Source organism: Tupaia chinensis, unplaced genomic scaffold (assembly GCF_000334495.1).
Source record: "Tupaia chinensis unplaced genomic scaffold, TupChi_1.0 Scaffold143616_1, whole genome shotgun sequence".
Lineage (NCBI taxonomy): Eukaryota > Metazoa > Chordata > Mammalia > Scandentia > Tupaiidae > Tupaia > Tupaia belangeri.
Window position 1 is genome coordinate 382918 of NW_006203464.1, and position 20307 is coordinate 403224.

Consider the following 20307-nt stretch of genomic DNA (forward strand, 5'->3'; position numbering starts at 1 on the left):
CCTCTCTCTTTCTCTTTATCCCTCTCTGTCTGTCTCTGGTGAGTACCTGAGCCCTATTGCAAAATAAAAACAAACACACATGAACAAAACTATGGGACTTATGTCCCATGTTACCCACTCTTAGAGACCTTGGGCAGGTCACTGCCCCTCCTCTAAAGTTTCCGTGTCTGGAGGCAGGCTCGCTAATTTCCAAGGCCCTTTGCAGCCCCGTGTGTTCATGAGCTACAGCTTGGGTGCTGAATCTCTCCTTTCAAACTCTGCATTCTGAGGAAGTTGGATTTGGGAAGCTGAATGTGGTACAGACATCGGGCGGGCATGCTCCCCCAAAGTTGCACCAGGAATCCAGATGACCTCTGGAGAGAACGTAGACTAACTATTGGAGGGATAGACTATCTGTCTGAGGGGATCCCCAGCTAGGGCTGGCAGTCTTCTTGAACATGACCCCGGCGGCCACCACGGCATCCTTTCAGATCATTTTCACTCTTGTTCCAAAGGGTTTCGGGATTTCTCACACATGGGCGTGCCTCAGTACTGGCATCATAGACGATCTGTACACACGTCCATCCACCAGGAGGGAAGATGTTTAAAGGAACACACATGCATGTATGTTCATCACACACGCACTGTGTACAGAGATACAGACTCAGGCTTGTCATGCCAGGATCACATGAGTTGGTAAAACCCCCCCTTGGACAGTTCTAGAAATAAATGGCCTAAATAGAGAAGGACAAGTCCAAAGTCCTCTTCTAATGCGTCCTGACGCTAGGACTGCAGAAGTAAGTGATTGCACTCTAAGCCAGTTGATTAGCTTTGCTGACAGCTTCAAAATCTCCCAGAATGACAAAGTACTCCCTTCCTGCACTTAACCCTCCACACGGCCTGCCCTCCCCAACTGCCAGCTCGCTTTGTGTTTTTCCCGCACATATATAGAAGACACCAAAGCCTTAGAAATAGCAGCCTTATTTTATTTTTATTTTTAAAGATTTTTTTTTTCTTTTGCTATAGGGCATGTGCACTCCCTGGAAAGATAGAGAGAGACAGACAGAAAGCGAGAAATCAACCCCCGGCGGGGGGTGGGGGGGGATGGCCACACCGCAGTCCCTTCTCCTCCATTCTCCTCTCAGGATCTTGGGCACACATGCACACATGCCCGGCATGAGTTTAAGCCACCAGGGTCCAGGACTCGAAGCGCAGTCAACTACATGGGAGTCCAGCGACACAGCCATTATGCCAACTTCTGGTCCCTCCACTATCTATTAATACGTCTATGGATCATTTATACCTAGCCTCAAGGGCAAGACTGAGTGAGGGCTTGAATGAAAAAAAAAATGGAGCTTTGAGGTTTTAGGCAGGCCCCCATCACTGTCCTTTCTCTCCTCTTTTCTTTTTATAGAGAGATTTTTCCTAGACTTTGAAGACAGAGAGACAGAGAGAGAAAGTGAATAATTATCCTCCAGGGGTGATGGCCATGCTACAATCCGTTCTCCATATTCTCCTCTTGGGATTTTGGGCATGCACGCACACACACCCAGCCTGAGTTACAAGCTTCTGGGTCCAAGACTCAAACTACGGTCGGCCACGTGAGAGTCCAGTGCTATAACCACTACACCATCTGCTGGTCCCACTTCCCTCTTTTCTATTCCCTCCCCTTATACAGCAGATGTTCTGAGGATAGGTAGGAAATAACCTTGTGGAATAATAAGAGAGCCAAAACTCCAAACTTTGCAGCAATAGACCCTCCATCTCTAGCTCTGCGGTTTTCACACTTTTATGTCCCTAAAAGAATTTTGTAAAACCGAATATAGCCTTTGGACATTTTAAAGTGCCGTCTAAAATTGTCAACATAATTTTAAGTCATCGCAAACGATGCCATTTCCAGGATATTGTAAATATTGACATTAAAAAAAATACATCATTCCTTTAATGTATCTAATGAACTTTAAATACCAGAGCAGTTTGGTTCATCATCTATTAAACACATGAATACGTTCTCAGTCAGTCAGTTTTACATGGTTCTTTTTTTCTCCCTGAATTTATATTTTCATTCCAGTTAACTTATGTAATATATTTTTATGCTTGAAAGCCTTTTATTGGCTACTCTATCATAATTTACTGTGACAAAAATATGTATGAAGATTCAAATTTAATTTTTAACGTTCAGTGGCTACATTTCTGGATGCTAAGAGTTTTGGGATTGAGTTATTACAATTATTGATAATAGAATAGGTAGTTGATTGAGTTATCATTCCAATTATTGGTAACTCACAGCAATAGGCACTTGATCAAAATGATGTGTATATCACAGTTTTCCCTATGCTTGATGTTAGCCAAAAGGCCTAAGAAAGTGAGGAAAATGAATATAAATCTATGTTTGCTTATGTAAAAAATAATGGAACAATAAACTAGAAGCAAGATAGTTACCTATAGGGTAAAAAGACTGAACAGGCTTGGTGCTAGATTTTTGTTGACTGTACCTTGTTTTTTAGTTTTGATTTTAAAGCCACATAGTAATTTTTCTTTTTCTTTTTCTTTTTTTAAGAGAAATTTTTGTTATGGGGTATGTGCGCTTGCCGGAGAGACAGAGAAAATGAGATATCATCTCCCCGGGGGGATGACTATGCCTCCATCTCTTCTCTTCCATTCTATTAGGATTCTTTTGGGCACATACATACATGTGCCCAGCATGAGTTTTAGGCCACCAGGTCCAGGACTTGAACCACTTCCACAGTCGCCAATGTAGCCAGGATGCCATCTGCTTGTCTCACTATGTAACAGTCTTTACATCATTAATTAAAGTGGTGGAGAAAAAAGGCAAAACAACTCTTAAAAAATAAGAAGCAAAATGAAACAAATAAAAGCCTAATTTTGTATTAACTTGGTGGCTTCACCGCATAGAAGGAATTGTTTCAGATGATATTAAGACACAATGATGTTCTCTGTGTGCCTCTACGAAGTATATTCTATCTGAAAGATCTGCGAAGATCTGCCAAGATATCAGGTGGCTTTTAGTTATCCTGTTGTTAGTAGTAATATTTGAACTCTCATTTTGAAACTCTTCTACTGCATAAAGATCTTCTAATATAACACATATTGGGATTAAGCAAATTATATTTTTAATGTTCTAGGAAGCAGCAATTTTGGCATAAGAGAAAAAATGCAAATATAAAACCTAAGTCGTTAAGTAAAAGCTTTGCAATCCTAAATTTGCAATGAATTAGACCATAAGCTTACCGAAGTGCTTACAGGCAAACAGCCCTGGGTGGTAATTACACTCGATAGTCCCATTTTTCAGATGAGAACACTGAGTCTTAGGAAGGACAAGCGATTTGCTCAGGGATCCTCACCTAGCAGGTAGCAGAGCTGTGTACAGAGGAAATGTGTGGCTTCTGTGCTCGCCGTCTGCCACACTCACCCCCAGGAAGATATTGATAAGAAGAGAAGAAAAGAGTCTATGTGAACCCAGGGGGATGCTAAAGGACGCTTTCCTGAGCATCCTGCACCTAACTCAGCAATTCTTTTAGAACAAGATGAAGAGCAAAGGGAGGAAGAGAAAGAGCAGGAACACACGTAGAAAGCACCATGAATTTGGGACTAGCAAGAGACCTGGTAGTTAAGGTGCTGGACTCCCATATGGCCGACCACAGTTAGTGTCTCGTTTTCGCTCTCTTTCTCTCTCTCTCTCTCTCTCTCTCTCTCTCGTGAGCATACATGCCCTATAGCAAATGAAATAACAATTAAATAATTTTAAAAAGAGAAAACACCTCATGATTTTATAAGGATGTTCTGGAGCAGGATTCAACTTCCCACCTGGGTCTAAAATCTAGGGTTACCACATTTAGCAAATAAAAATACAAGACATTGGGGCCAGTAGGTGGCATGGTGGTTAAAGTATTGGACTCCTACATGGCCGACTATAGTTCCAGTCCCAGACTTGGCAGCTTGAAATCACACCAGGTGCATGCGTGTGAATGCCCAAAATGTGAAGAAGAAAGTAGAGAAGGGATTGCAGTATGGCCATTCCCCCCAAGAGAGTGGGGGATTTCTCACTTTCCCGCTCTCTCTATCTCCCTCCAGTGAGCATACTTGCCCTGTGGCAAAAATCTTAAACAACAACCACCACCACAACAACCAAAAACACTATCAAATTTGAATTTCAGGGAACCAGCAGGAGGCGTGGTGGTTAAAGAGCTGGACACTCCCACGTGGCTGACCACTGTTCAAGTCCTGGACCTGGTGGCTTACTTACTCACTTTCTCTCTCTCTCTCTCTCTCTCTCTCTCTGTGTGTGTGTGTGTGTGTGTGTGTGTGTGTCTAGTCAAATTAAAATAAATGAATGAATAAGAAAAATAAAAATAAAAATAAAATAATTATTTAAAAAAATTTGAATTTCAGACAAAGCACTTTTTTAGTACACGTTACCCTATGAAATATTTGGAACATATTTATATGACAAAGAATTTGTTGTTCATCTGAAATTCAAATTTAACCTGGCATCCTGCATTTTAACTGGCAGTTTTACTGACGTATGAAGCAAATTAGTGAAAGCAGTTGGTAAAATATTGGTGGGAAAGGGGTCTAGAGCCTGCCCTGCCATGAGGGTCTGAGTGTCATTGTGAAGCTACTCAAGAGAGAAGGTTCAAGGGTCACGGAGACTGGATTTCCCTGGCCTGGCCAAATTTTGGAATACTCACTTATTTTCCATAATTGGAGGTTGACCTTGGGCTGGATCTCCTAAAGCCCAAGTTGATCAAATACCTATAGCCTCCCAACTTTGAATCTCTGAGGATAAAGGACATTTAATTGACACAATGAATGGCACCCTTGTTCTGCTCTAAACTGATCCCCAATACCAAGAGAGATCATTTTTCTGCGAAACAGACTTTAGCACAGTAGGACTGCATGCTTGCATTAGCATGCATGGCAGTAGGAAGGTGCAAAGATCCCAAGGAATTCTGGCCAAGTCTAGTGACAAGAGCCCAAAACAGGGAGTGTGTCCCAGGATGTTATGAGCCCCGAATTCCTCCAAACTGACATCTAAACAACTCAAGCACCTTGACTAACACTAGCCAAGTCCTTCATGGGTGCTTCCAACCTTCTAGATTTTTCTACTCCCCATTCCATTGGTTTGCGAGTGTGAGCAGAGGAAGGCGATGATTGTGATAGTGCAAGGTATGTTCAAAGGTAGGCATGAGGGCTTCCTCCCAGTGCAATCCAAATTTCTGTTGCCTTCCAAGTGCTTATTTTACTTTTAGAATCATTTTCTGGACTCTCTTGTGCATTATTTTTTCTCTCTTGCTGCAAGGCTCAGCCTTCGAATCCTTAAGTATCTCATTGAGAGCTTGGATCATTAACTAGTATTTCTCATGCAACGTTTGAGCGAGGTACCATATCTTCATCTGTGAAATAAGAATAGAGGCTTCTAGCACACAGGAATGGAGAGAGAATTAGATAAGGGATGTGGGTAACATCCAGTGGCCTACACTTGATTAGTTAGTATTAATCTTATTAAGAAAATGATTTCTGACTAGGTTATGTCTCACTAGGCTTTACCATGGGAATATTTATCAATAATTTTTTACCTAGGAATGATTTGACCATTACTTTTCCAGACAGGTTTCTGCAGTGTGGAAGAAAGATGTAGATAGCCCTGGAGGGAAACCACCATGGATTTTTGTGGGAATTAAGGGAATTCTAGAAAATTAGATTAGCTATGTTGCCAGCCGCATGTAAAGATACACACAGTGAAGTTATTGCAGTTATGTTTCTATCTCTGCACTTAACGAGACTCAATGGGTTTTTATATACATAATCTCACCTTGTGCAGGGCAACTACTTAGCTTCTATTTTGAAGATATAGAAATTGAAGTTCAAAGAGGTTAAGAGAAGTTAAATGCTTGTGAAATGTCACATCAGAACCCAGGGCTTCTGACTTTCAATTTACTGTTCTTGTATTATATCATAGGCCCCTGGAAATTTTTTTGTCCACCCCTGGAGGAACACAGTATAAACTTCACCCAAATTGGTGATGCCTCTCAGTAAGAATCTGGATAAGATTCTCTTTAGTGGGGCTTCTGTGATCAGTTAATACTGCCTGATACTTTTCTGTCCAACTGCTTAAGTTCATCACAGTTAACATTTAGCACACTTGAATTTCTCTGTTTTTTTTTTTTAACATAAATTTGGATATGGTAATTTGGAAGACCTCTTCCAGACTGTGTATAAAGTCATCCAGTGAGACACACATCAGCATCAATTTGCAAGACTCCATTATTTAAGACTCCATTATTAAAATGTAAAATTTTTATTAAGATAAATGTTCATGTATTCCCGATTTAATTTTTTTAAATCAAGAAACCAGGTGATGGGAACCAGCAGTAAGCGTAATGGCTATGTCGCTGGACTCCCACGTAGTCGACCGCAGTTCACGTCCCGGACCTGGTGGCTTAAAACTCACACCGGGCGCGTGTGCGTGCGTGCCCAAGATCCCGGGAGGAGAATGGAGGAGAAGGGATTGCGGCGTGACCATCCCCCCTGGGGGGTGATTTCTCGCTTTCTGTCTCTATGTCTCTGTCTGTCTGTCTGGCGAGCGCACGCGCCCTACAGTGTAAATCTCTCCCCCCCCCAAAAAAAAAGAAACCAGGTGATAATGAACTATACTACCATATTCTATTATACACATAGTTTTTCTTAAAGAATGATCTGATCTCGACTTTATTTTTTTAAGAGATTTTTTGTTGTAGTGCACATGTACTTGCTAGAGAGACAGAGAAAGAAAAACAGACAGAAAGCGAGAAATAACCCCCCAGGGGGAAATGGACACACTGCAATCCTTTCTCCTCCATCCTCCTCTCATGGTTTGGGCATGCATGCACATATGCCTGACATGAGTTTGAAGCTGCTTGGTCTGGGACTCGGACCACAGTAGACCACGTGGGAGACCAGCGCCTTAACTACTATACCACCTGCTGGTCTAATACAGAATTTAAACTAGGCCCACAGGTTTCCTTTCACTCATGTGTTTCTTTGTTTCCTTTTATTATTTTAAATTTTTAAAATGTGGTAGACGATCATAACATTTCAAACAACAGGGATCAGCAGATGACGTAATGGTTACATCACTGGATTCCACGAGGTTGACCGCAGTTTGAGTCCTGGACCCGGTGCCTTAAAATCACAGGCACGTGTACGTACATGCCCAAAATCCTGAGAAGAGGATGGAGAAGGGATTGTGGTGTGGCCATCCTCCTCCGGGGAGTGATTTCTTGCTTTCTGACTCTCTGGCGAGTGCATGCTCCCTATAACAAAAACCTCTTAAAAAAAAAAAATTCAGACAGCATAGAAATACATCTAATAAAAAGCAGGATTTCTCTTTGGTTATCACTTACTCTCAATTGCGTCTTTAGAGGAAAACCCTGTTTTACTAACTTCCTAGAAAGACTTCTTGCTTTGCGTTTATAAAGTTTCTGTGTCAGTACATATTTATCTGTAGACACATTTTTACATGAATGACAATGCTGTATTTCTCAGTGTCATTTAATATATCCCAGACCAATTTACATACCGGTACACATAGTTTGACTATATTCCTTATAATTACTGCATATACCTTTAATTATGAACACTTTTGTCCTTGGAAATAATAAAATAAATGTCTTCATGAAATATTTTTGTCTGTGAGAACGAATACTTTTTTCTAAGACTTCTAGAAGTAAAATTGCTGGGTTCAAAAGCACTTGCATCCTGAGTGAGAACAGACTCTGTCAGGCGCCCCTTAGGAAGGGCTGTCCCAATCTCACCAGTGGCTTTTGAGAATAACTCTTTCAAAAAAATTTCCCTCACACCTTTTCAAACACCGGATAGAATCAATCTTTTTCAACGTTTGCAAATAACATTCGAGAATGTGTCTGTCTTCTTGTTGTTTTAATTTGCATCTCTTCATATGTTTGTGGCCATCTGTAGCTCTTTTGTGGATCTTCTGTGCTAATCTTTTACTTATTTTTCTGTTGAGTTCCCTTTTGTAACTAATTTAAAGGAGCATTTTGTATTAAAATTCTTTGCCTGTTACATTTATTGCAAGTGTTTTCTGCCATTTGTCTTGTAACTATGCTTATTTCGTCTTTTGCCATGCAAGGTATTTAATTTTTGTAAATTATATCTCTAAATCTTATCCTTTCTGGCTTTTTGAACATGTGTCTTATTTAGGAAGGCCTTCCTCTCCTGAGGTTATACAAATACGTTTCTAAGTTTTCTTCTAATATTATTATTGTTTTGTTTTCTATGTTTAGCTCTTTAATCCATCTGGAAATGATTTTTGTATATGGTGTGAGGTAGGTATCTAAGCATATTTTTTTTTAAATGAATAGTTCATTGTCCCAACACTAATTACTAACCCATCATTTCATATATTAAATTCTAATATTTATATATGGGTCTGCTTTGGACTCTCTATTTTGTTCCATTAATAAATTTGTCTATCCCTATGCTAATAACACAGTGTGTTCATTACTGTAGCTTGATAAAGTGTTTTGTCATCTGATAGAGCAAATCTCCCTCATTGTTCTATTTCAAGTATACTTTTTTTTTTATCAATTATTTCCTACTCTAGATGACTTTTAGAGTCACGTCAATTTTCATACAGCTCCCATTGGAGTTTTCATTTAGATTATATTGAATTTTTATGTAATTTTAGGAAGAAATGCGAGAATTATGATAAGGTCTTCACATCTCAGGAAATGGCCCAATTGTCTATTGAGATCTTCTTTTATATTTTTCAGCACTTTTTTTTCTTGCTAAAGTTTATGCCCAGAATTTTAAAACATGTTTATTGTTATGTACAGATAATTTTATTTTTTATTGTACTTTAAGTTAATTGCCACTGGTGTGTGAGAACAGTTTGCTTTTGATGTGTTACTCTTGTATCTGGGCAGTTTACTAAACCACATAATGCTTTTAATTGCTTCTTTACTGAATTATCTCAAATAGTCATATTGTATGCTGATGTTAGGCAGCTTTGACCCTTCTTTTTCAGGATTCCTATTCCATTTTAAAATTTTGCTTTATTTCATTGGCTAGGACTTTCTGAACCAATATTATATAATATCTGGTAACACTGAACCAGGTAGCATAATGGCAGTGTTTAATATTTTATCAATAAACATGATATCTAGTGTGTTAAATAAAATAATTACCTTGTATTATTAATGCATGAAGGCTTTTTAGTCAGAAAACAGTATTGGAAATTTGGGGCATCTTTTAAAATGATCTTTTTAAAAAACATTTTATGTCTTTTTTTTAAGATTTATTTTTATTTATTCATTCATTTATTTTAATTTGACCAGAGAGAGAGAGAGAGAGAGAGAGAGAAAGGAAGTGAGGAAGCAAGCTATCAGGTCCAGGACTTGAACTGTGGTCAGCCATGTGGGAGTGTCCAGCACCTTAACCACCACGCCACCTGCTGGTCCCAATATTTTATTTCTTAATTAAATAAATTAAGTAGTCTATTTCCTAAGACTGAGACATTCTTACATTTCTAGTTATAAACTTTATTGAATTATAATATGAAATTCTTGTAGTATTATACATTGCCAATTTGATATCTTTTATGCAAATTTGGAGACAATACTCTTAACAGATAGTTTTACACACATGTGGATAAAATACCTATATTTTTGTATTTCTATATTTACAGTTATATGCCAAGTTTGACTTATTTTGTCTCAGAGGCTTTCAAGCCATAGAGAGTTGTATGGGGAAGTTTCTTTCTTTTTTCTTTTTTGGAAAAGTATAGATTGGACAGAAAACATTAGTAGAACTCAGTAATTTACAAAACTATCTGGATGCTGGGATCCAGCAGGTGGAGTGGTAGTTAAGGTGCTGGATTCCCACATGGTCAATAGCAGTTTGAGTCCCAGACCTAGAAGCTTGAAAATCATGTGGGGCATGTTTGCACAGGTGTCCAGAATCTTGAGGGGGATTGCAGCGTGGTCATCCCACCTGGGGGATGATTTCTGACTTTCCCTCTCTCTGTCTCTTTCCTCTCTCTCTGGCAAATGCACACACCCTGTGGCAATAAAGCAGAAGAAAAAAAAAACTATTTGGACCTTTTATCTTTTGTTTATTTATTTTTAAAATTATTTTATTTAACTTTATTTACTTATTTTAATTTGACCAGAGCAACAGAGCAAGAGAAAAAGAGAGAGAGAGAGGCAAAGTGAGAAAGCAAGCTGCCAGGTCCAGGAATCGAACCATGGTCAGCCATGTGGGAATCCAGCATCCTTAACCACTACACCACCTGCTGGCCCCAAAGACCTTTTATCTTTTTAATGTACAGATTTTTAAAAAACTGCAATGGTCTGTGTGTTCATGTTTTCTACTTTTATCTTTTTTTCATTAATATGTTGTATTAAATTAATCATCACACCTACATTTTCAAATTTATTTTTGAAATATTTTTCGGTATTATTTTATTTAACTTTATTTATTTATTTAATTTTGACCAAGAGGGAGGGATGGAGAGAGGAAGACAGAGAGAGAGGGAGAGGGAGAGAGAGAGAGAGAGAAAGGTAGCCGTCAGGTCCAGGACTCAAACTGTGGTCAGTCATATGGAGGTCCAGCGCCCTTAACCATAACACCACCTGCTGGCCCCTCTGTTTTTAAAATATGTTTACCTTGTTACATTTGTGTCCTTCAGGTTCCTTACAAACCTTGACAGAGGTTTATTTTATATAACTTTGGGAAGAATTAGCAATTGACTGTGTTGATCAAATCTCGTATTTGTTTTTCTTTTAGGTGTTTGTTTTGCTTTATCCTGTTTAATTTGCTTTATCTTGTTTAATTGGCATGTATTTTATTTTATATGACTTGTTTCTTCTTGCTTTCTTGACATATCTCTTGTAGGCCTTGACTAGCTTTGTTATTGAATCCTTATAATTGATTTAATTATAACCGTTTACTTAGTTTTTTTTGCCATAGGGCACATGCACTTGCCAGAGACAAGGAGAGAGAAAGTATGTTCCACCGTGCATGACCACACCACAATTCCTTCTTCTCTTTTCTTCTCTTGGGATTTTGGGTCACGCATGCACACGGACCCAGTGTGTTTTCAATCCCCAGGGTCTGGGACTCGATCTGCTCAGTAGGCTATGTGGGAGATCCAGAGGCCTTAACCACCATGCCATCTGGGCGGCCCAATAACTCTTCTAAAATGTTCATATGCTATATTTTTCTTCTCAAAAATTACTTTAGCTAGATTCCATTAGTTTCAATGAACAGGTCTTTATTTCTTATTATAATAAATAGTTAATTTTTTTCAAATTTGTTCTTTTTTTCTTTAAAGAATTATTCAATAATAATTATTATTTAATTTGACCAGAGAGAGAGAGAAAAAGGGAAACGAGAAAGCAAGCCACCAGGTTCAGTACTCGAACTATGGCCAGCCGTGTGGGTATCCAGCACCTTAACCACCATGCCACCTGCTGGCCCCTGAAATTTTTATTTATCAAGCAGTTTCATAGTTCAAAGAGGATGTTTTAAAAAAATTCTTTTGTTCATTTCTGTATCATTTTATTCGACACAGAAAATGTTTCTTATTTTTACTTTATACTAGTTTTTTCTCTTGGAATTTTAGATTTCTTTTCAGGTTCTATAGTCACTGGTTTATATAAATGTTTTTAAAGTAATTAAAATGGATAACTTTTTAAGGAACCCAAAATAGAAACACAACTGGAGCACTTACATCTGTTAGTTGAAAGTCATTATTTGTATTTTAAAAGCATATCTTAATTTATGTTGTTCTTTTTAACTTTTAATATGTGAAGTAGGTATTTTAGTTTTTCATTATATGGTAATCATGTCAATTTTCTTTCATTGATAACCTGTTTTTACTTTTTATGTATACATTCTGTTTTTATGTAAATTTCTCTATATATTTTACATATTACTGTTATGGTCATTGGACCATTATAGTTTTTGATTATCATATTTGTAAACTTTCCTATCTTCAGATAGAATATGAAATATGATATATATATAAGGATCCATTTAGTTTTGGTCATTCTGAATTCTTTTGTTTATATAAATACATATGAAATAATATAAAATATAATACAATATAATAATAGACATATATATGTCTGTCTATACCTGCACATACATATGTAGGCCCATTATATTTTCCTTTATTGTTTATTTTTTGCATCCTTTCATTTAATATTCTTTTAGTATTTTCTGTTATTTTGTTTTAGATAAGTTTTTTTTGAAATAACATGCATCTGAATTTTTTTAACATAAACTTTTCTCTCCATTAAAAGATATTATAACTCATTTGTATTTTTTTTTTTTTTGCCTGTAGTGGTATTTTTAAAAAATTTGTGTGTGTGTCTGTGTGTTCTGTTTTGTTTTGTTTTGTTTTTGCTGGAGGGCACATGTGCTCATCAGAGAGAGAGAGAGCAGAAAGTCCCCTCCATGTGAAGTGGTCACACTGCAACCCCTTCTCCATCTCTCCCTCCTTTTGGGATTTTGGGCATGCATGCACATGTGCCAGAGTGTTTCTCAAGTTTCAGAGTCTGGGACACGAACCACTTGGTCAGCCCAGAACTCGAACCACGCAATAGGCCATGTGGGACCTGGCTCCCATAACTGCCAGACTGTGGAGCTGCCTTTCTATTCAGTACAATCTCACTCCCCTATCTTGTCATCTTTTTGTGATCTTTCAAAGATTTTTAGTTCTATTTTCCTAAAACTGATCTGGAAGCTGTGTGCACTATTTTTGTTCTTCTAGAAGCTGCTTTAAAATTTCAGTAAGCATATTTAAATTTAAACTGTTATAATCAATAGTTGGTCACTGTAAGTGCCTTTCTCTCCTTTTTTAAAATAAAGACTTCACGATGTTTTTAATTATTTCTGTATCTACTTTTCTATGCAATTATGGTAGAAATTATGAGTATGTTAGTAGCTATGGTAGGACTTTTAGCATTATTGGAATTAATTATTTTGTGCTTCTGTTTTACAGAAAGCCTTTATCAGTAATTGTATTACCTTTTAGTGCCAAATTTGCAACCGCTATTGAAATTTAAATTGCATTTTTGTGGCATATTTGCTCTGCATTGTTTGTTACGCTCCATCTCATTGTACGTCCTGTGTTACTCCTGCTTTTCTAGAGAAAGTCTTAGAGTAAACTTTGCTTGTTCCTGAAAGGCTGTAAGGCGTAAACTTCCTGAATCTTTGCTCTCCTGAGGCAGGTATCTTCAGTTGTCTCTGCACTTGACGTAGAGCTATCCTGATGATAAAATCCCAGGGTGAAAATATTAGGTCATGGGGAAGGTCATGACATATTTTTCTTTGTCTTACTATGGAAAAATGCATCATGACTTTCCTGACAACCTAATGCTTTTCCTGAAGATCCATCTGATCATGTAGCTGCTAAACTATTTTGAGTGGGTAAGGCAAACATAGTTTCTCTTTTGGGACCAGCAGTTGGCGTAATGGCTATGTCGTTGGACTCCCATGTAGTTGACCATGGTTCGAGTCTCAGACTTGGTGGCTTAAACTCATGCCGGGTGCATGTGCGTGCATGCCCAAGATCCCAAGAGGAGAATGGAGGAGAAGGGACTGTGGCAAGACCATCCCCCCTGGGGGATGATTTGTCACTTTCTGTCTTTGTCTCTCTCTGTCTTTCTGACGAGCGTACGCGCCCTATAGCAAAAACCTATAAAAAAAAAAAAAGCATAGTTTCTCTTTTTGCAATAAGATTGCCCATCTCCCGACAAGTCCTTTTTTCATAAGTGTTTATGATTATGATTATTATCCCACCTGGACCCTAGAAAAAGAGAACTTCAGAGTAATGTCCTTGTTCGTGAGGACATATTTAGAGACCACTTTTTCCATGAATCAACCAAAAGTTCCCATTGCTGAAGTGCTATGTACTAAGGATGCACTTAGTTTCTGAGTTTTAAAACATGCGGTGAATTTTCTTCCACTTATGCTAATACCTCAAACCTGCTAGACAGTGAGGAGTTTCTTAATGTTCGTCTCCAGAAAAGGGCTCCCTCTGTGTCTGCCCTTGTAAGTCACTTCCCCTTGACCTTGACTTTTAGATCAGTAGACCTACAGAAGTGTCTTTAAAAAAAAAAAGACTCTCCTTCCTGGCCTTTGAGATCTTACTAGAAACTATCATGAATTCTCTCTGTCCACCTGACTTCTTATTAGCACATGGTCTTCCATACTTTTGGAATTTCTTTATCTCCTTCTCTTGAAACACTGAGTCCTAAATTCTGCTGAGACATTCAGGACTGATGGAGAAGCTGAAGTCCTAACTGTCCAGATCAGATGGACAGGGACTAAGCAAGCCTTCACCATCTTGGCCAAGGGTTCTGACCCAATGCCTGCAATTACTCTGGTAATTGGAGGCTCATTCAGCAATTCTACTGGCTTCCCTCTGGAACTCCTGGGAAGGTTAGATGTTACTGTAATGCCAGATTTTGAGTCTTTTCTTCCACTTCAAAGGTCACCTTTGATCTTTCTTCACACCTAGTGTCAGGAAAACTACCTTCCCTCCTGTGTTATCTCCAGCCGCTACTGTAGATGCTTCCGGTACTGTAGGTCTCTGTGTCAGTGTCTCCATCCCCCCGCTGATACAAGTTGCACAAAGTTGTGGCTGTCTTCGAATACAGTGCCTCTAGAATGCATCTACCTATGAAGAGTGCAGACAGATGTGACTCATTCTGGCCATCTGGTCATCCTGTGTGCCTGTCTTGACCTCTTTTAGGTGGGAGGACACACCATGCTCCCAATTCGTTGGATGCCCCCAGAAAGCATCATGTACCGGAAGTTTACTACGGAGAGTGACGTGTGGAGCTTCGGGGTGATCCTTTGGGAGATCTTCACCTACGGGAAGCAGCCATGGTTCCAGCTCTCAAACACAGAGGTAAGGAAGGGGGCCTACAGGCATCTTGATTTTGAGAAAGGCTGATCAGAGCGCTCTCAAGACTTGGGCATCGGGCATAAAACATGAGGTGAACTTTGGGACCAGTGGAGTGAGTAGGAGCATAAACAACAGAGGGGACCTTTTTAGTAGGAAATACATATATAGCTTTAGGAAATAGGCTATATTGGGTTGTTGGAAAAGTCACTGCGCAGTGTTGCATAGACAAACATAGAAAGATAGGTCATGACTTTTCCGATGACCCAGTAATTGTCAAAAGGGCATAAAATCTGGTGTCTAAATTAAGATGCAAATTGCAGTTCTGTTTGTCCTACTACACTTAACCATTTCAGCTGTTTCACTAAGATAGCAAATGAAAACAAAGAACGACTATGAGGTTTTCAGTTGGGTCATCTTGTGGAAACACCTAGGACATAGGATGCCCAAATAATCTGGATCCCCGACGGTTTTAGATATGACAAGTTCAGGGATGTACCGTGAATGAGGAAGGCCAATTTCACTTTATTAATAGAAATATGAGTGGACTTCAAGGCATAAAATGAATTTATCAAAAGCAAACATAGTGGGGGAACCAGCAGTTAGCGTAATGGCTATGTCACTGGACTCCCATGTAGTCGACTGCGGTTCGCATCCCGGACCCGGTGGCTTAAAACTCACACCGAGCGCGTGTGCGTGCGTGCCCAAGATCCCGAGAGGAGAATGGAGGAGAAGGGATTGTGGTGCGACCATCCCCCCTGGGGGGTGATTTCTCGCTTTCTGTCTCTATGTTTCTCTCTGTCTGGCGAGCGCACACGCCCTATAGCCAAAACCTCCCCGCCTCCCCAAAAAAAGCAAACATAGTGATAAACATATAGTTTTATCATTTTAATTTATTATAATAACTTTTAAATACATATAAACCAATTTTTAGTAACAGTTAACATTTAGTACCAGGCATTTTTTAATAGTTTTTGTTTTGTTTTGCTTTGTGGCCTTAGGGCAGGTGTGCACCAGAGAGAAAGAGAGTGTGTGAAACCATCTCCCTCGCATGCCTTAGTCCCTTCTCTTCCATTCTCCTCTTGGGATTTTGAACACACATGCACATGTGCCTAGCCTGAGTTTTAAGCTGCCAGGTCCGGGACTCAAACCGGGTCAGCCACATGGGAGGCCGGTACCTTAATCAACACGCCACCCATTTTTCCCAAGTACCAGGCATTTTTCTAAGCACTTTAGCTATGTCAACTCTAATTTTCACAAAAACATTTGTTGAGATTCAGAACTAAGGAAGAGGTGCTGCTTGGGGTCCTGGACTGTGCAGGCTGGGTTTCAGATGAGAACCTCCCAGACAGGGAGAAAGACTGAGCCCATGGTCCGTGATTTTCTTGTCTCCAAGGCCCATCAAGATTCTTCTCAGTTACGTGTGGGCCAGAGTCAAGTTGCTGAAGGGAATTTGGTCCAGTCTGTAGACAATACAATGCTCAGTCTCGCAACCCAGCAGACGTATAAAATATTGCAATTCTTTTTATGGTTTTCTCTTTTCTGGGAAAATATAAACACAAAGACCTTTTACTGTTGTAATCTTAGGTGACTATTCAAAAGAACTTCCTTCTCGGAAGCTGTGTTCATCTCTTCTCTCTTAAGACTTGACCACTTAATTTAGTGAATTTCAAAGAGAGGAAAGGAGACACCTCTTTAATGCTGTAATAGCTCACTATTCATAAGCTCAATGGGACCTGACCACATTTGCCAATGAAGGACAAAAAATATTAACAACCTTTTAAAATGATGAAAGAGTGTACCTCCGAACCCATTGGTTAGGGTGATTTAAAAACTTGTCACTGTGGATCCAGCCAGTAGTGTGGTAGTTAAGGTGGCTGGACCCCTCAAGATAGCTATGTGGTTTGAGTCCAGGACCTGGGAGCTTGAAAAACACATCAGTTGCCTGTGCATGTGTGCCCAAAATCTAGAGAGGAGAATGGAGAAGAAAAGATTGTGACATGGCCATCCCCCATGGGGAGGGTGTACTTTATTACTCCTCTCCACCCTGTCTTTCTCTGGTAAGTGCATACATCCTGTAGCAAATTAAAAATTGTTACTGAGTTTCTGGGAGTAGGACTCACACATGTGTATACAGACTTGCCTGTGCACATGTGCACGTGCATGCGCGCACACACACACACACACACACACACACACACACACACCTATATCTGAACACAGCTTGTATGTGATTTCATAGCCCCAGTAAAGAGACTCAGGACTATCCAATAGCATAGTGGTTATATTGCTGGACTGTCACATGGTTGACTGCAGTTTGAGTCTTGGACCTGGTAGCTTAAAACTCATACCAGGCATATGTGTGTGTGTGTGTGTGTGTGCCCAAAATTTTGAGAGGAGAATGGAGGAGAAGGGATTGCAGCATGACCATCCTCCCTAGGGTGTGATTTCTCACTTTCTGTCTTTGTGTCTGTCTCTTCAGCAAGCACATTTGCCCTAGAACAAAAAAATTAAAGAGAGAGAGAGAGATTCTGGGCTGATGGTACTATTGGCTTCAGCAAAAGACTTATCTTGGATCCTTGAGCTGACCCATCATAGCTGTCTTACTCTGCTATTAGGTTGGTTACAGAAATACCTGAAACTGGCTGAATTATTATTATTTTTTTCTACCTATGAGTCTGATGTCTGAAAAAATCCCAACGTGTGAGCCTTGCGTCAGGCTGGCTATGTAACAACATGGCAAACAGAGGCAGACAGGGTGGCAGGGGCATGCAAGAGGAAGTCATGGGAGCAGCCATCTTCTTTTAATAACTGTGCTTGAGAGAATTAACTCCTTCCCATGAGAGCCAGAATTCACTCAAGACAGCAGTCATCCATTCAGGAGAGCATTGATCCAATGCTTAGTAGGCCTCATCTCTTAAAGATCTACCACTCAACCTTGTTACACAGGGGACCAAAATCCCCAAAACATGAGTCTTCTTGGGGCAAACCATTACCCAAACCATAGCAGCTAGAGGGTGATTTTATTTCTTCTAAGACTGCTTGGTGAAGCGCTGCCTTGAAGCCAGGCTTCCTGCCCCTCGCCACCTCTCCCTCCACTTATCGCAACAGGTGAGTACTAGCAGTCACTGTTTGGAGGTTTCCATGAACATTGGTAACCTGGAGAGTCCCACATTGATAGAGACACCGCTGAATGCTTTAGATCATAGCTTTAGCAGCTGCTTCTACAGTTTGAACTGGATCCTTTTCATGGAAGTGAAGGGAACAATGGTGGAATTGGAACTCTGGTATGACTGAGAATTTAAGCAACTAAAACCCCAGCATTCTGTCAAAGAGGGGAACCTAGTGGGTTATCAGAGACTGTAGAGTGATATGACCAGGAGAGTGTGGACACAGGGATGGTCTGAAAGGCCATCCTAGGGTAGAGTGACCTGAGGCAATACCAAGACACTGTTGGACAGCACAGGGAGATAAAGACAAAGAAAAGGCCATTATTTTGTCCAACCAAACATAGATTAATGAATTTATGCAAGGGAAATGACTTTTTTTTCCAACTGTCAAAATAGAAATTGTTCTGTGGGTTTTTATAACTATTTCCAATCTTGAAATGCAGAAACGGAACTCGGGGGTAAGTAATATGCTTAAAAATCACGCACTGATAGATTAGGAGTGAAAACTAACCCGAAAACTGAAAGTTGAAACCTTGAAAATGCACATATTCAATGTCAATTTTAAATATGCCAGGCCATCCTGGGGGTATGATGGTTAAGGTAGTTGGATCCCACATGACTGGCTGCACGGTTCAAATCCTCAGACCAGTGGCTTGAAAAACATGCTAGGGTGGTGAGCGTGCATGTCCAGAATCCCAAGAGGAGAACTGTGAAGGGATTGCAGTGGTTATCCCTCCTGGGGGATGCTTTCTCACTTTCCCTCTCTGTCATTCTCTTATCTATGTCTCTCTGGCAAGTGCATGTACACTATAGCAAATAAAAATAATTTTTATAAAATGCCTTTGAGGAATTGGAACTATAACTACAAATTACAAATTTGATCCTAAAGCGGCCTGCTGGAGTAGGTCTAGCCATACATTATTTTTTTTCCTTCCTCCTGTTTCTTATGACCCCCTTCAGTATGTTGGGTCATAGAGCCCCTCTCATTGGTCTTATTTGGTTCTTGGGACACTCCTAAAAGATGATTAAAGCATACATTTGATCTCTGTCTTACTGGTGAGGCGCTTGAGATCTTGTGAAGCTAAACTGACTCACAGTGGATATCTAGTGGATGGTCCAGAATCAAGCAGTTAGTGTTACAGACTTTAAGAGAAACAGCTACACAGCTCAGTGCAAAGAGCACAAGAGGATGGGCCTCCCTGAGAATGGTTCTATATAATGATTCAACAGCAAGGCTGATGGAATACACAGAGGCAGTGACTGAAAAGGGGCCATGCCAGGAAGTTGGAGTGAGGGGTAAATGAAGATGCAGTGGCTAGATGATACAGAGCTCCTTCAAGCAAGTTTCAAAGTCATGCAGGCTCCTAAGAAGAAGAGGGACAGATCAGAAGCCAATCTCCACCGCCAAGTGGAATATGAAGACAGGTCAGTCAGTTATCCAGAGGAGATTCAGAATCACAGAAGAAGAGTAAGTGAAGGGAAAAGTGTGGATGGAGAGTCCATGATCACTGTGGGCCTGGCTTGAGAGGTGAAGGACAAAAGGGCAGCTCCCCCAGGCTGTAGTGTTCACTGACTGTATAACCTATGCCCAGGACAGACAAGGACATCAGTGTTGTCTCCAGCCCAGCCTTCAGCCTGTGCTATGAATCTCTCCTCTCTGCAAGGAAGCTAATCAATGAAGTCAATGCCTTTTGCTAAGTAAGAGCCACAGGGAAAACATTCAGTTTTGAATGTAACTTCCTTTTCTCCTCACTCTTTCAGGTCATTGAGTGCATTACCCAAGGTCGAGTTTTGGAGCGGCCCCGGGTCTGTCCCAAGGAGGTATATGACGTCATGCTGGGGTGCTGGCAGAGAGAACCACAGCAGCGATTGAACATCAAGGAGATCTACAAGATCCTCCATGCTTTGGGGAAGGCCACTCCAATCTACCTGGACATTCTCGGCTAGTGGTGGCTGGTGGTCAAGAATTCATACTCTGTTGCCTCCTCTCTCCTTGCCTCACATGTTCCTTTACCACTTCACCACCCCTTTCCTCCATCCTTGACTGAAGCAAACATCTTCATATAAACTCAAGTGCCTGCTACACATACAACACTGAAAAAGGAAAAAAGAAAAAAAAAAGAAAGGAAAAAAAAAATCCCTGTAAGGCAGTTTGGCATATATACATATATATATATATATATTTATATATCTAACTATCTATATATATCTATAGACAGA

At 40.0% G+C, this 20307-nt stretch overlaps 1 protein-coding gene across 2 annotated transcripts in view; it reads left to right on the forward strand.

The window, feature by feature from the left end:
- The window catches only part of NTRK3 (neurotrophic receptor tyrosine kinase 3), a 359566-nt gene extending 339357 nt beyond the window's left edge, over window positions 1-20209 (forward strand). The window contains exons 15-17 of one of the 2 annotated variants that reach the window (XM_006164381.2): window positions 8286-8327; window positions 14765-14923; window positions 19849-20209. In XM_006164381.2, the coding sequence (XP_006164443.2) occupies window positions 8286-8327; window positions 14765-14923; window positions 19849-20034 (387 nt within the window). In that variant the 3' untranslated portion in view covers window positions 20035-20209. The remainder of the gene's footprint in view (window positions 1-8285; window positions 8328-14764; window positions 14924-19848) is intronic. The other variant, XM_027766658.1, reaches the window with a different exon arrangement.
- Window positions 20210-20307: the final 98 nt, after the last annotated feature.